Below are 18,147 nucleotides of genomic sequence, written 5' to 3' on the forward strand. Positions count from 1 at the left end.
CACAGAAATGTATTTGGTGAAGTCAGCAGGGGCCACATATTTTTCTACCCCGAGCCTCCAGATGTGTTGATCCAGGCATGTGTTGATTGTAAGTTAATTGTAATAAATATTACAAAGCCTTAAAACTCCATATTCATATTGAAACACCCCGTATTTCACTTAAATGCTCGTACTATAGATATTTATTGTGTCACAGAAGACTTTGTTCAAACAGTTTCGGATGAACGATACCAAAAGTATGAATCATTCCCATTCACATATTTTCATAATTTACAGTGAAGTCATTGCACTTCATATATTTTCCTTGATTCTTATTCCATACCAGCCTTCACAAACATTACGAGTGTAATGGAATGCGAAACTTGCGCAAATCAATCTTATGACTACAATCACAAGTTAAAACGCAGATTTTACATTGCGTTGATCTAAACTGTTAGAAAATGGAGCCCCGAATCTGAATAAGAATCTAAACTCGATTCCATTCCTTCGATATCGATCAAAACTCGGTTCACAAAAATATTCGATATCCTCACTGTTAACTCGATATCCGTCACTGGCTGTAATCATTCGTGTAATGACGTCACAAATAAAACATAAACGAAACGATTCGTAAGTTTACAAAAAAAATATATGTATATACTAAATATGAATATGAGTGATTGTTAGTGGTTTTGCATGTATTTAACTGTTAAATTTGAGAAATTTGCTTAATATTTGACTAATTCTATTAACCAAAAAACATGTGTTAAGCAAGAATAAAAACTGCTATAAGAAAAAAATAATTGTGATACTTTAATGTGCCTGGTGGTAATCTGTAAGGTGAGTATAAATAACGTTAGCATATAGAAGTTTATCAATAACATTTTAAGAATACTCAAAAAAATAGTAATAACCTGCAAACATGTTCTTATATCATACCTGTTTATTGCATGTTCGTTTTTTAAGGAAATAAGAAGAACAGGTTTCATGAATATTTTAGTACAAGGCTCGGTACTGGTTTACAATAAACCTTCATTAGAATAATAATTTTACCGTTAAAATGAAAGCATAAATTCCCTTAGCCTGTGCTAGCTTGTAAAACAGGTTAGGCAAGGTTCTAGAACAAAGGTCCCCCTTCCCACTTAGCTCTAATAAAGACAGAAAACATTGTGCCCTGCGGGTCTCAAACCCGCCGTCACTCGCTTACGCTCGCTCGGCAATACTATGTGAATTAAATATTTTACTTTGGTACAGAAAAGAACCTTTATGAGGGGACCTGTGTTCTAGAACCTTCCCCACAGCTTAAATAGGTCTATGTTAGATTAGGTTCTGCTTGGTTTACCATGATAGAAAGGCTAATCTTCCGCGGATGGCGGCAGCGGATTTGACACATACAACCTGTTATCAACGTTGTATTGCTATTTATATGTTGTTATTTTAATATAACTCGCCCAGAATTATTCGTCTTACATTTTCGTCGGTGGGATCCCGATAGCTTAGTGGTGGAGCGTTTATCTCCGGTGCGTTGGGTGGTAGACTTGTGAGTAGGTTTTCTCTGGGTTCTTCCGTTTACTTCCACTCTTCATTCCACTATTTTCATCATCACCGTCTCCTTTACCCTACAAGGCATAACCGTCGGACGTAAAACTCAAAGATTTCATTTTCATTTCCGTCGTTCATTCTGAATTGTTAATCACAAATATTTCTTATTTTCACTCTTCCTTTGCTCTTCGCTAGATATGTATTCATCTGTATTGTATTACTTCGCAAAATTAGTGACTTCCAACTGTTAAGTGTTGCAAACTACACTATTCAGAAATCACGGAAACAATGAACTTACCTTCTCGTTTCCAGCTAGCACTATAAACAACACCCTATTATGAAATTAGAGGAGATTATGCAAAAATGATGTAAAACGACTGGAGGCTTTCGAAATGTGGGAGTGGAGAAGCGTGGAGAGAGTTAACTGAGTCGAGCGGAAAACGAATGAAAGGGTATTAGAAATGGTGGGAGAGAAAAGGACAGTTTCAGATTTTTATTTAGAAGAGGAAGAGAGACTGATTTGGACATTGGTTAAGAAGGAACTGTATCATGAGGGACGTGCCGGAGAGATGTTGACAAGGAAAAAAGGAAGGGAACGAAAAAGCCTATAATTAATGGACGATATCAAAACAGAAAATCGTAATTGAAGACTAAGAGGTTAGCAGACCGTGTACCATGGAAGCGTCTCAACTGCGGGAAGTGACTCACCAATAATGGCAGAATACCTATAATGATGATTATAATAATTATGTAAATATACTGTAAGAATGGGAGTTGGAAGAGAGATGGGAAGGCCTCGTTTGCACGTTACCTCTCTTTCCTGACAAGCTCATGCCAGGGTGATCCAGAGAAAAAAGTACACAGAAAGAGAGAGAGAAACTACTCTCCTACCCGAGGGTCACCACTTAAAAATATGGATGGTTTAACTTTTCATGACGTAAAATCTCGAAAATAACTAATCAAATCTGGAGTTGATTTGTTAACGTCTCATAGAAAGATACCATTCTGGTTTTCTTCTAGCGATGCTGAGAGTAAAACCTAATCAGAAGAGGTAACCCTTTTCACAGTTAAGTTTTCGGCTTTAACAAAAAAAAAAAAAAAAATGTTATTTATTTGTATTTTTTTGAACCTTTAGGGACAAATATGCGATGTAAAACGAAAAAGTAATAGGGGCCTACCTGAATTATCTTGATTAAGCTGTTCAATGCAAATGAAACAAATATTTACTTAAATGGATCAAAATTATATCGTTACTTTTTGAAGGAGGGTATTTTCTTATTTTCATTTTTTTTTTCTTTCGTTCTTATTTCAGAACTGAAAAATAGAGTAATGATTTGGATCACATGACACATCAACCGTGTTAAAAATGCCTGCTACCGCAGAATCCGATATACCTGGTAAGCTTTTTATCTTTTCTTTTCTTTCTTTTTAATTACTAAAAGATCATCGTGAATTCTAAAGTAGTATTGGCAGTGCACCGTTCTTTCAGTTAGTTGATGTAGAAATTGAGATTTTATGTAATGCTTATATTATGCTAGAGACGAATTAATGTATAGTCTGAACTAATGAGCGCGCGAGGCTGTACGGTATTGTTGAAACTCCGATGAGCAATCAACTTTCAGTATTTCTGAATTATGATGAAGATTATCATCTCACAAAGAATGTACAGCATATTGCAGCAACCTGTGAAAAATAATAATTTAGTCCATTTAATTCATATGTTACCATGACGCAAAGTGTAGTAAAACAATGAAGTAGGCCTATTTCGTTAGTATTTGGTACATCATATTTTTTTGGGTGAATATTTCCTCATGTTCCGGTCTAACTATAGAAGCTTCAAATACACAAATAATTTATTATTTTCTATGATAGTTCTAAATAACAGAAATATCCAAGTTATATGGCATTAATAGATATTTTGATGTACACTCAGTAGTTTGTGCAATATTTAACTCTAAAGTTCGTTTTCCCACGCTTTCGGCAGCTTTTAACACGTAAACGAAGCGATTTTCGCCCTATGTTTATTCGAACTTTTTTGTTTGTTTTGCTCTCAGGTATCACCCCTCCGCTTTTGTACAACGAATTTACTGCCATACTGTATAAAGGATGTCCCAAAATGTGGGCCATTTTGAAGTAAAAAACAAAACACGAATCTGGAAACATTGTATTCATGAAGTTAAATAGCACATAGTATGTAATTAGTAGTAAACATATTAATCACTCAGAACATGGCTTTCCTGTTTTGAAGATGACGTTGAAAAAGGGCTGCTATTTTGCAAACCGTAAATTACTTTATTGCTTTGTAAGGGTGCTTCATGCAGAATATGTCATATGTGGATGTCAGACAAGATCTATCTTTATCTCAGTGGCTTCGTCAATAAGTAGTAAGCAAAATTTCCGATATTGGACCCTTGAAAATTCGCGTGTTTTGCAGTGCCCTTACACCAATAAATTGAATGTACAGCCATATTCTTGACGTCATCTTCAAAGCAGGAAGGTCATCTTGTGAGTGATTAACATGCGTACAATTAATTGCATACTCTGTGCTATTCATCTCCATGAATATACTTGCTTCGAGGATCATCATTTATTTCCAATTTCAAAATGGATCATAATTTTGGGACACCCTTTATAATACTCTAAATGTAAACGTGTAATAATGAGCTTTGTTGAAGTGACTGAAATTTTAGTTTAACTTCCCTTAGTTATGCCCTTAGAGTTATGGATACGAATGACTAAAGCAAGTGAATAATTACGAACTTCAATTTTTTGTGCTTCCTACCGAGAATCGAAGTCTTGCAACCATTCGTTGAAAGACATTGTATCGAATAATATTGGCAAATTATTTTAATATTTTTCTACAAATGTTCACCATTTTAACGATAAATATAACTTAAGAGCAATGAATAGAATAGTAAGTACTTCGGGACTTTTTTTGTAATAATAACTGTGCCGTATAGGAAAAGATAAATGAGTTCTAGGTTAAGTGTTCTCTTTCTCACAGCCATTAATGCTGGAATCAGGGTGGAAAAAAAATCATGATTTTTTTTTTATTTAAATCGATTTTTTTGATTTAAATCAAATCTTTCTCCTCGTATAATACAAGTCGCGAACTGAAGAAAAATCATTAGGAATTAGTATTAAATGCTAATTATGCCATTTAAGTGAAAGTATTGGGGTTGAATTTTGAATTATCCCCAATCGTTAACCTATATCAATCCCGAACAATGTTTCTTAACCCTTTTAAATTATAGCTCTTTATAAAGGTAAATTATAGACTTTCAGTCAAGCAGCTAAAGCATCATCCCTATTTATCCTAGGATCATGGTACATACAACACTCTCTTTAGAATAGAACAGCTTTTGAAACGGTAACATTCACATTTTCCTATCATGTCCCTGAAGCGGGAAATTTTGAGAGTAATCAGCATTTTTTTACTTTTTTTTTTTTTTTTTAATTTGATCCCCTCTGGATTCCCTTGTGTTAACGCACAGATCTCAAAATCAACTGGAAAATACTAAGGGGTGTACCAAATGGGTGTACAAAATTTCAAGCTTCTATCTTGAGTAGTAAGGGTGAGGAAACTATTTAACAATGAGCTAAGAACATCCCCACAATGCCCCAGATGACCCGGATGTAATATAAAAATCTCCTCAGACATCCCTATTTATCCTAGGATCATGATTTGTGCATTATTCTCTTCAGAATAAAACAAATTTTCAAACGCTACCCTTCAGGAATTTTCTGTTAAAAATATATTTTTTTAAATTTTTATTCTGTGGACCCCTCCGCCTTTTTAAGGCACAGATCTGAAACAAATCTGAAAAATACTGAGGGGTGCACTGAGTAAATGTGCAAAATTTCAATCTTGTAGGTGCAGAAGTAAGCCCGCGGAAAATAATGTTCCCCAAATATACCAGATTACCGTATAAAACAGGATCTCAGGTAACAGTTTCCTGAGACATCCCTATTTATTGTAGGAGCATAGTACGTACATCATTTTCTTCAGAATAGAACAGCCTTTCAAACGGTACCATTCATATGCCTACATCTGAGACGAGAAAATCACGAAAAAAGCTATTTTTTGTTAAAAATATCCTTTTTTTAAAAAACATTTTTGCCCCTCTGGACCCCACTGAAAACATCTGAAAAATTATTAAGGGGTGCACTGAACGAGTGTGCAAAATTTCAGTCTTCTGAATGCAAAATGTAACCCTCCAAAAAATAATAATATCCATAACAAAATATATCTTTTTAAATTTATGACGTCATCACACACTATGCCTCAACGCAGAAAGACGTGAAAGCATATGTAACGTGTTCTAAAATGCCTCCAGTCTTGAAGAAATCGAAGTAAAACGCCTTATTGTTACTTTTTTGATCGAATAATGAAGACTCTACCCTACCACCTAAAAATAGGTTATATAATTTAAAAGGTGTAGCATTAACAAAAAGTACAGCAATGTTTATCAAAATGACACTTTTTATCACAAAAGTTACTGATATTTGGCAGGGGTTTATTTTTAAAAACTCAGAACCAGCTTGCGGCATGAAATACATAAATTTCGCCTCAAGTTATAATAAAATGGAGAGGGTATAGGACCCTTCTAAATACGCCCTATTATTTGGGAACAAACAAACAGACGCACAGAAAAGAATTTTCGTCTTAAATGTTGATGGTGATTTCCCCGTTGGAATAGTTAACGATTTTAAAATTCAAACCCAATGTTACAAAAAGAAGAAAGTAGGATTGCTCGTTACCTGTTCAAAACGGGATTTTCCCTGATCATCCTCTGCATGACACTTGTTTTCATACTATACTGTACATTTGAGTCTCATTGTATTATGATTATTAACTTCCATAATCTAAATAACAGAACAGAAATCGGATTTTACTTATTTTCACTTTAAATTAATTTATTTCGGAATTCGATTTAAATCAACGATTTTTATTTTAAAAAATCAAGTGATTTAAATATTGATTTATATCGTGATTTAAATCAATCCACCCTGGCTGAAATTAATAAATAAAAAGGGACACAGGCCTTAATTTACCTGTTTCCTGACATATGAAGACTTACAACTAGTGTGACTAGGTATTTCCAAGGAAATCATGAATAAGCCTAAATAAAATAAGAAACAAGATGTTTTCAAATCAGTTAATACACTGTGATATTTTTCTTTCAGAATCTCGTAGTATAACTGACAGCGTTGGAAGTCATAGTGATGCTTCTGGTCATACAACAGTCACGTCCAGACCTCGCATGGATGTTGTATGTGTAATAGATTTGCAGCAGGCAGAACATCTTTCTCAACGGAAGAAAGCTTTCGAAGAAGTCCGACAAGCATGTGCTCTTGTTCATGCCAATTGTCATCATATTCAAGTAAGTCTGATTATAGTTTGTGTATTTAATTATTGTGCATCACATTCGAAAGTTTCGTGGGGACAGTCAGTGGATTTTATGTTTCGAACCCTGAAGATTGTTGACCATGGTAGTACGGCTCACACGTATTTTAAGGATTTTCCTGTATCTTCATGTGTAGAGCTGTCGATGCGGTGTCCCTACTAGAAGTAAAACACCTCAGAACATTCACCAGAGTAGTGATTCAGGTTGCATTTAATTATGGTTCTGTCCTTCATAACCTTAGTGTTGCATAATAGCGATCAAATCAAATTCCTGAAGTGGATATTGTTGATACTGAGTACGCAGAAATGTCCAGTCTTGCGAGCGCAGCTTTTGGGTTTATTTGATCTCGAACTCAATAATTGAAGAGCGAACCTATATGAGCAATACCCTATAAAATAATAGTTAGCCCGAGTCCTCAGCGAACGCGAGCTCAATAAAATTAATGACCGCGAGATTAAGTGCGAGGCTTATTGAGGAAGAAAGTCGTATTTGATCGAGTGCAAGTCTGAGCAAGCGTGGACCTCATTGAAATTGGTGATCGCGATACCCATTGAGTATTATGAGCACGATCCCAAGTGAGTCCTGATTGCAAAGTTACCATCTCTGCGTGAGTAAACTTACTGTTGATATCATGCTTCCACCTCGAATCTATCCCAGGAGTACGCATATAATTAAAAACACACGTTTTAATCAATGGAGTAATCTAGAAGCAATACATCCCAAAAGACCATAAATAATATTGGTTAAGATTTACTAGAATAATTAATTTATTGGAGCTAAGTTACGTGGTGCCGTATTTTGACATACAAACTGGTTACATAAAATAGTAGATGATGTAGAATTTATAATATTTTATCTATTTATTTATTTAATTTGTTTGTTTGTTATTTGTTTATTTTTTAACTGTACACTGCAAGAAGATTAATGTTTTCAGCAGAATATTTTGCAGGTATAAGTGTACTCGTACTGAAATTCTTTTGTTGTGACAGTATTTACTCAAATTTTCGAGCATTAACTTGCATGTGCATTTGTAATGATGTTCATAAAATGCTGGCTGTCTTCAGTCTAATTATATTCTCCAAAGGAAGGCCAAGGAACGACTATATTAAAGACGAACAGAAAAACACGCATGATATGCGGTTTCAGTCATTTTCGTTGAATTGTAAGAGAAGAGCAAACTCAAATAATAAAGAGATAAGTACATTTATGTTAAAATACTAAAACAATACATGAATGAAAAGTAAAAATTTCAGTACTTCAGTTTTGTCCTAATACCCAGAATGGTTTAAATCAGATTTTGTATGGATGAATGGTGAAAATGTATGATGTTTAGGAGGATAAAGTCAAAGAAACCAAAGACGTTGAGTTCATATGCTTCAATGAATAATATGAAGAATGAGTTTCAAAACATTAAAGAACTGTAGATTATCGGTTTGATCAAATTCTGGTATTACAATTTACGAATTGTCTTTATCATTATTATATTGAAGGTGTTTTCACTGTGGTTCAAAATTCATCATCTGAAGCTCTTTAGATGCAATAATATACATTAGGGAAGAAATATTATACAACAAAATTGTATAATTCCAAAGGATATTATAGTAATAAGTGTTAATAAATTTCGTAGAAAGGCACTTTTAAACAGCAGTCATGAGTTATTTTCGTTATTTTTTAACGGCAAGTGAAATTAAGAGTTGGTACATAGAACAAGATATGCTATCGGTGAATAAAATAGTTGCTTTTATATTAGATATTTTCAAAGTTAGTTTTACCTAGCACTTCTGTAATCTTGTGTTTCGTAAGGAGTCCACATGAAATTAGTTGAAACTTTATAAGAAAGCTACACATTCGAATTTATTTTGTCACAAGAACATTATGGTTTTATGACAAATTATGTAGTGGCTCGTGAGTATTTTTTGTGATTAAAAAATTAGGAAGTTGTAAGACAATGTTCATAGAAACTACTTAAAGACAATATTGGGCGCTTGTTGAAAATATATATATATATATATATATAAAGAAAGAAAGAAAAAATTCTGTAACCTTGTGGAGACCATTTTTAGTTCTTTACAGGATCCTTAAATGTGTGTGTGTTTTTACTTTTTTATGTTTAAAAATGCTGTTTATTAAGTTTTGTTTTTCTTCTTTTCAGTTCGAAAAGCTGGACTTTGGTGAAACTAATGTGTTGGATACCTTTTACAATGCCGACGTCGCAGTTGTTGATCTATCCATTCAGCTTCAGCAGAGTGCACTGTTTTATCATTTAGGCGTCAGAGAAAGCTTTGGGATGAAGGAAAACATTTTACTTTATAATGATTGTGATACGGAAGCCACTTTACGTTTGAAGGTATTATTATTGTTGTCAAAGTTTTTCATTGATATAAGTTAAGTTTAGAGTCCTTTTCAGCGGATGAGATATTGACCTACAGTTTAATGTGGGATCCGAATTACATGAGCTCCCGCCGGGAATCGAACCCACATATCGCGCTAAAGGCGCGTACATTATCTACATAGCCACGAGGGAGCTTCACTTCTATTTAGTATATGCTGACTTGTTAAAGTAAATTTTCGTGACAATACATATATATTTTTTCTGGGGTCGATTTCGAAATTGTGGTATTATGCAATCTGACGTACACCTTGGAAGTCCAGATTTGCAAAGTATTAAGGGGAAGCTTGAGCGATGTAGTGTAATTTTGCAGAAGGAAGACTTAATATAATGTACTCTTCCATAGAAGTCCGATCAATGACATAGGAACAAAAGCATAGAAATTTCGGATTCCCTTGTGCGTGTTCATTGCTCTTTTATTAATCAAATTAGGACGGATTCATATCAATTACCGATACCATAGCAGCATTCAAATTCTCCATTTACCTGTCCCAGAAAATATAACCCATTACAGCAGTACATTTGACCACATCATTGCGTAAGTATACTCAAATTCCTTCCCCCGGAAAGAAATGAGAAGACCTTACATTACCATCATATCTGTGAACGAGTGTAACATTCTCACTCACTACACAATTTCTGTTTGTTTATTTTTTTCCATTTCTTTCATTGTTATTTTATTACAGTGATTTCTCCCACATACTTTTCATTCTGCCTTTATGTTTCATTTTTATTTAGTATTGTATTAACGTATTTCTAGTTATTATTTTGTTAATTCCTTGATTGATTTTGATTTTTGTTACAACCTATTTTTCCCTATATTATACTTAAGCGTAATTTTTTCTCGTTATTTATCATTTCTTTGCTTTTCCGCACTCTTATCGATATATACAGTATACATATATCCATAATTAAACTGAAAATCGAAGATGCTAAACAGACGATGATCCTAAGTACGCAGTGATATTTTAGGAATGTTAAAGAGTGTACGATGTATCGAAATAGGAACAGAACCGGTGACGATTGCTGGATTGATTGAAGTTTAATGGGACGTTAAAGAGGGGGTGACGAGCTTGCAATATATCTTGCCAGGGCATTCCCACACATGTTTAATGATTCTAAGATACAGAAAATGTGCAGGCTACGGAAGCTGTCTAGTATCCCCCACTCCAAGAACTCAATCACCAGTGGTGTACTATGGGAACGGGTGTTATTGTTCGTGTACTGGAACTGTGGTCGGAGGGCACCTCGAGAAAGCCTTCAAACGTATTAAAAGATTTCGTCTTGATACGTCTGGCTGGTTAAATGCTTTGCTACAGCGCGTACTCGGGCGTGTATCCATCGATCATGATCCCGGCCCACCGTTTGTCGGATGTTGGAGAGATGATTATGAGTCTCAACTTCCCCAACACTTGCACACATACATACATCGAAAGTAACTGTACCGACTGAATCGCATTTTATCACTAAATAATATCACTGTCCACTGTTCTAGTGCCCGTTGTGCATGGTGTCTGTTCTACCTTCGTCGCTCATGTCCATGATGGGACAGGGGATACATACTGCTGGCTTTCTTGGGTAGAGTCCTGCCCCATTGAGGCTTCGGTACATTGTGTACCGGGAAGTACTATTTGGAACATAGAAGTCGTGAGCGATCTGGATTGTACTTAACGTTTGTCGACGGGCCGTTGTTAAATGTTATTTTTATTTTTATTTTTTTATTTTTTTTTTCCCTCATGAGTACACTTGCCCGAGTCACTTGTTATTTCTGTCTCCTGGAACTTCTGCCACATTCTGCATATCTCTTGTTGAAACACATTCAATGATCTTATCACATCGGCTCGGTACTATCCCTCTTCCGTTCGACTGATTTCTCGCCAGCGTAATTCGTCGCGTGAGGTTGATGGACAGTCATCGTGAAATTCCACAGTATGTCCACTCGAATCCAACGTCATTGCATTCGGACGCACATTGCTCACTTGTTGCGTTGATCACACGGCGTGAGTACATAAACGCTGTGTTACTTATTGGATTTCCCATCAGTATCTGGAATTTTCCATCACAAGTGCGTCAGTTATTTCCGTTTACTACTTTAATTGTAGATATATAATTACTTAATAGAATAATTTATTGTAATGTGAACGCCGTTCATTGTTCATTGTAATGTGAACTGCTTGAAGAGCAACCTTATCAATAAATTTAGATTCTTCACTTTTGCTCCTCCCAAGTTCTTATAGATTGCTTTAAAAATTATACTCGTATTTAAACGTAGAATTTTCGGTGACAGTTGTCTCCAATCTATAAGAATTCGGAAGTGCAAAAGTGAGTACTTTTGAGTTTATTGATATATATTCTTGTTTTTGTTACAGATATCATGCGGCAGCTATACTTTCGTATCATACAAAGTAGTAGAATGTGGCACTTGTGTCACAACAAATCCAACCGCTGTTAGGGTTAGTGGAGAAGAAGGTGCTATAGACCCGAAACAACATTTAACCCTCAAACTGAAGCGATTGTTACAAGATGTCGAAGTACAATCAAAGTAAGTTGAAAGTTTGTTTTCTCTTTGATTTTCTTTTTAATATAGCCTGGTAAGAAATGACATCACAAGACAGGCAACCCTTTACAGAAAATGATGAGAGAAGTCTTAGGTCAGATCCCAGTCCACGTTAGTTTGTGTTGGACAACATCGTGTTCTTGAATTATCTCAGGGTTCACTCATTTATTTATTTATTTATTTATACATACTTCTGGACATTACCGGCATCAATGACCTTCGCCGGGGAACAGGGTATGGAAGGAAGCGGCCTAGGACCTGTATGTTAGGTACCATCCCAGCATTTGCCTAGTGTGAATAAGGAAAACTCGGGAGAAACCTTACATAGGATGGCTAGTCTGAAATATCTGTTACACCTTTTCGACCTAGTGTCCACACCGGAACCGCCCGCACCAAAGGCGAGAGCGTTAGCGACTACGGTACACGGGGTTCACTTATCTCTCATATTTTTGTTCTAGCAATTGTCCCGTAATAATTCACTTGCATTTATCATTCATTCGTCTAATTTCGCGTACAGGATGCAAGAAGAGGAGTCAGACAATGATTAGTATGTTGCCCCAATTATTCAACATTTACAGTAAATGTTTAATAAAGGAAGCATTAATGAGAATTAGAGATTTCAGAATTGGAAGGCAGTTCATTAGCAAGATTAGATATGCAGATGACACGGTTGTTATAGCTAGAACCGAAAGACTACAGGAGATGATGGACAAACACTGGGAAACAATATAAAATGATAATCAACATCGAAAAATCGAAAGCCATAAGAATATCCCGTGAAAATACACCCTTATGGATCAGAATAGAACAAAGAGAACTTGTAGAGGTCGATTATTTCAAATATCTGGGAAGTATTTTGATGAGAGACACTTACTGCACCGAAGAGATCAGATCAATTACTGCTATATTCAAATAGACTTCAACAAGAAAAGTTCACTCTTAACTAGCAGGCTTAATATTGGACTAAGGAAAAACCTAGTTAACTGCTATATATGAAGTATTGAACTGTATGTTTAAGAAACTTGAACATTACGGAAGTTACAGAAGAAATATTTAGAGAGCTTCGAAATGTGGTGTTGGAGGAAGATGAAGAAGATAAAATGGACGGAGAGAGTAACAAGCAAAGATGTTTTAAAAGGGATAGGGAAGAAGAGGACACTTTTAGCCAACATCCTTCATAGGAAGATCAATTTGATTGGACACTAGAATTTTTTTATTAATTTGACTCAAGAATTAATACATGCAATTAACCAGTCTTCAAGAACAAATATGTATACTTTTCCAAACTACAACGATGTGATGGGGTAAGCTGCTGTAGATGCATTAAGAAAATGCTGCTGAGGAAGATAGTAATTAGTTCAAGTGAGTGTGCGTCAGTTTGATTCCTTAAGTTGTTAAATCTATATACTCTTATATAAAAGAAACGACACACGTATCAGTACCCAGCCCATATTACTATTGGTAGAAAGTTGAAATTCGGACTGAAAACTTTTTTATCACGAAAGCAATGGATTAAAAATATAATACGTGTCTTAAGTGGTGTTTAATTATATTTGCCAGGACAACAGTATCTCATGAATCCCTGAAGTTAGAAAGAAGTAACTCAAGAAGTGTTCCAGCGTTTTTGAAAATTCTACACCCAAAGGGACAATTTTAATAATATTAAAATTTTCGATTATTTATTCAAAAAAAAAGAGCAATGTAAGGATTCGGGTAAATTGAAAGTTAAATTCGACATACAAATTTTAAATAAAATTAAGGGAATATATGTTTCAGTGTTTTCGAAAATTCTGCTAATAAGGGATGAAAGAAAAAGACAGTTTTTATAGTATTAAAAATTCCGGTTCTTTATTCAAAAAGTGTCAAATGTGAGCATTCGTTTAAGTTGAAAGTGTGAAATTCGGTGTTTGAACTCTTCAACTAAAAGTAAGGGAATACTTTTCACAATGCTAACGTGGAGATATTCCTGTGAGTATCAGAATTTTTTCAAAAGATCATAGATATTTCAAGCAAATTTATGGAATGCTTATCTTCAGGATGATTTAAAGCTTAAATTATGTTATGTAGCTGGCTAATCACATACTTTGGTATGGAGGATGTCTACTGATACTGGAAATCTGTGTCGATATTGGAAGTACTGAAACTGTACTAGAACTTACTGTGTAATACTGGAGAAATGTAAATATTCCCGTTGTGACCCTGCAAGATGGCAACCCCATCATCTGGATGTAGGTAGTGATAGGGCTTATTGGCCAACCACTTAAAAAGTTGTCGTTAATGAGATCAGAAAATCGGAACTGAAACGCAAAACTGTATTCCAGAATACAAAGAGGAAGCAGGCCTTTGCAAACAGAAATTGACACCATGAGGAAAATGGTTAAATCGTAACTAGAAAATGTTACCTTTAACTTACTATATATTCATTTTGTACTCTGTTAATATTTATGAAGTAGTGTCCAGAAAACATTCTTTTTTTATTTTTATTATTTTATTTTATTTTAACCTATTAGTTTCTGTGATTTCTTTCTATTAGAATTTTGAAGAAAACTGTATTTGAACATATTTTGTAGACTTAAATATCACAGGATACAATCTATGTGACGCTCACCTTTTTTTAAAAAAATCACCGTAGTATACAGGAATTTTTTCTAGCAGAATACTGGAAATAACCAAGTCAACTCCAATAGACACCCTGGTATGGCACTTCAGTGGTGATAAATCAGTTATGAGAATTTGTGGATCCAGTAATTAATTCTCTGTATAGAATGTTTTATATACATTTATTTAGCCTTTCGATTTAAGCTTTAAATCGTCCTGAAGAAAAGCAGTCGATAAATTTGCATGAAATATCGATAATAATCTTTTGAAGAATTTTTGGTCTTCAGAGGAATACTTCCAGGTCAGTCTTGTGGTAATGTGTGTTTCTTACGTTAAGTTAATAATAGTAATAACAGGGTTCACACAGACCTGGAAAGTCAGGAAAATTTAAAATAGGGAACGGACATTGCTATGTGCAAAAAGTCAGGGAAATGAACAAGAAATCAGTGAAATTATTCAGTTTATAAAGGATGCATTCGATGCTCCTACAAACCTGGAGATGGAACTTATTTTCTGAGTGAATGAAATTTTTGTTCCGAAGTTAAATTTATTCACATTTTACAAACCATATTTTTAGTTTAGAAAAATACTTGCTGTCTGAAGTAAGTTCTGTCTCATCGTTATTTAGTGATAAAGTGGGAGGTTGGAGGGTATGTGCTTCCTGCAGGAAGGTTTTGAGGGAGGTCTTGGATAGTATGAATATAAAGAAGTAATTGCTTGTTTTTGAAGTAATGCTTTTCCTTCAAATTTTTAAGCAAATATTTCAAAAACTGTATGTTAAACCTGTATTAGTAACTGTTTACACCTGTATAAGACTTTACTTCCATACTTTTATTACGACACTAATTATACATATTAATCCCACATAACATAATCTTTGACCAATACTTTACTCAGTACTCTTTTTTATATAAGTAACCTCCTTACAACTGAATCATCTACAAACCTCTACGACAAGATCCTTGTTTCTTAAAAATCACAAACCAAACATTCACCTAACAACGACTTTTTCTTTTTCTTTTACAACTAGTATCTTATTATTCTTTAAACACTTTTATCCCGAGCTACTCCCAACAATCCTCCCGGGTATCCTTAAAAACAAACAGTACTTATACATTTTTTACTTTAACTTTATTCGACCTTTGTCCCTTTCTTCGACCTTGGCCTTGTATTTACTCTTTTTAGTCTCTGTTCTATCTGATTAACTTTATCCCACCATGCTTGAACCATTTTCTGCCAACATCCTAATTCATTAAGAACAAATTGAAAAACCTCTTCTCTCAAGTTTAAAATCTGTCTTTCCACAATCCTAATCTCTTGATTCTTTAAAGACTTGACTTTTTTATATTTTTTCTGATACGCTTCTCCCTGTCTTCTGTCCTTGCACTGTTCTTCTTCTAAGCTATCGGAACCAAGAAGGACCTCTTCTTCCGAATCTATTAGTGAGTTGTATCTACTAGTACTTGCTTGTAACCTATCTACTTTATATTTCATCTTATCTTTGTATTTAGGCAATCTCCTTTTCCTTTCAGGCGTATCTTTACATTTAACTGCCTTATCCTTACTGTGATTACTCAATAGATCTGTTTCTGGGTTAAGTTTCCTTTTGTATACATCATTGTGATTATCCAATCTCTCCATTGATGGCCTTTCCTGTGGAACATCATCTGAAGATTGATAATGTAGTGTTTCTAATGTTAAAACTTGATATAAATCTTGTACATTATCTTGATCTAATATTCTAGGTGTTTTCTCATCATACAGATTCTGTTTCTCAATCTCTGGTACTTTATCGGTATCATATTCCTTTAAATGAAGTTCATTAATTTCACTCTCCAAAGTCTGTACCACACACGCAGTAGCAAAATGATGAAGACCGGTGCACTTAAAACATCTCTTTCCGTAAGCTGGACACCCTCCTTTAGAATGAGAGCGTAAACAACTCTTGCAATAATTCCTTCTACCATCGTTTTTGCTAGCTGAGTCCGAAGACGAAGAATAAGTCGAAGTACGTCTTGGACTTTCAGGTAAACTACTACTATTTGTTGTACATCCCAATCTTCCTTGGAATTTCTTTGAACTCTTAGACCAGCGTGATTGCACTAGATTAACTTGATGTTGTGCTTGATCAGATACACTATTAAACAAGGCCATTTGTTCTTCTGTTCTTTCCACAGCCGTAGCAATATCAATAGCCTGTTGAAATGTTAGTGTGCTTGATGTTAATATCTGCCGTCTGGCAATGTTGCTTTTCATACCAAAAACAAATTGATCCCTTAAAGAATGATCTAAACAGGAGTTAAAATCACAGTAACTTGCTTGCTTCTTTAAAGCCATCACAAATTGTGCTACAGTTTGATATTCTTGTTGTCTGATGTTATGAAATTTAAAACGTTCAGCTATCTGATTGGTTTTCACTCCGTAATGCTGAAGCATCAGCTCTTTTAAATCCGCATACGTTTTTTGTGCCGGTTTTAAAGGAGCACATAAATCTCTTAATTCTTCATAAGCTTGTAAACCTATAACAGCAAGAAAAGTGGAAAGTTTTCTGTCTTCTGGTAGAGCTGAAGAAAGTGCCACCTGCTCAAATCTTTCGATATAAACTTGAATTCTGCCAGTCTCAATATCAAACGGTTCAAAATTGTTAAAAGAAGAAATTTTTATCAATCAAATGCCAAGTGTAATCCTACCGACTGCGCCAATTGTTAAACCTGTATTAGTAACTGTTTACACCTGTATAAGACTTTACTTCCATACTTTTATTACGACACTAATTATACATATTAATCCCACATAACATAATCTTTGACCAATACTTTACTCAGTACTCTTTTTTTATATAAGTAACCTCCTTACAACTGAATCATCTACAAACCTCTACGACAAGATCCTTGTTTCTTAAAAATCACAAACCAAACATTCACCTAACAACGACTTTTTCTTTTTCTTTTACAACTAGTATCTTATTATTCTTTAAACACTTTTATCCCGAGCTACTCCCAACACTGTATAAATAAACATGGGAGCAAATGCATTTGGATACTCTTTTTAAACATTTGCTTCTAAAATACTGAATTCCCTTCAAGAAGCAATTACTTCTCTTTACTCATACTACCCCTTCTGTCGTGTGTCGTCCTTTGTCGTGTACGATGTGATTTAATAATTATATATTAAAGATGTTAAAGTATTAAAGTTAGAGCTTTGAGACTTGGTTTATTCGGTTCAGAAGGCTTTGAAGATTTCAAAACTACTACATTCAAAACATCGAAACTTTTCGTCATAAGATCTGTTTCTTCGGGCAGGGTCACATATAGTAGTGTTTTTAGGCCCCTGGCACTCAAATAAATATGTGTACTGTTCCATTATACTACTTATTACCATTGAGCTTGTATTTACATGCCTTTCTCTTCATTTTAGGTGTGATTGAATGAATCACATCTAAGAAAACTAATTTTAATGAAAGATGGCTTGATGCAAAACAGTATCCCGAGTTTGTTGGATGGTTGAAAAGAGGAGCTGACGAGTACCGTGGTTATTGTACGGTGTGTACGAAGTCTTTCAGCCTTGGTAATATGGGACGCCAAGCAGTACTGTCACATGCGAGGGGAAAAATTCATGCAAGTTTGACCAAAAATGTACACTCTCAGTCATCTTAGAATAATTTTTTTATTACT

At 34.7% G+C, this 18,147-nt stretch overlaps 1 protein-coding gene across 2 annotated transcripts in view; it reads left to right on the forward strand.

Annotated features, from left to right (window-relative positions):
• The first annotated feature begins 575 nt into the window (after positions 1–575).
• The window catches only part of Ask1 (apoptotic signal-regulating kinase 1), a 141,014-nt gene continuing 123,442 nt past the window's right edge, over positions 576–18,147 (forward strand). The window contains exons 1-5 of one of the 2 annotated variants that reach the window (XM_081726821.1): positions 576–819; positions 2,834–2,918; positions 6,709–6,905; positions 9,082–9,276; positions 11,688–11,860. In XM_081726821.1, the coding sequence (XP_081582947.1) occupies positions 2,888–2,918; positions 6,709–6,905; positions 9,082–9,276; positions 11,688–11,860 (596 nt within the window). In that variant the 5' untranslated portion in view covers positions 576–819; positions 2,834–2,887. The remainder of the gene's footprint in view (positions 820–2,833; positions 2,919–6,708; positions 6,906–9,081; positions 9,277–11,687; positions 11,861–18,147) is intronic. The other variant, XM_081726819.1, reaches the window with a different exon arrangement.

Source organism: Thermobia domestica, chromosome 1 (genome assembly GCF_964235325.1).
Source record: "Thermobia domestica chromosome 1, izTheDome1.hap1.1, whole genome shotgun sequence".
NCBI classification, from domain to species: Eukaryota; Metazoa; Arthropoda; class Insecta; order Zygentoma; family Lepismatidae; genus Thermobia; species Thermobia domestica.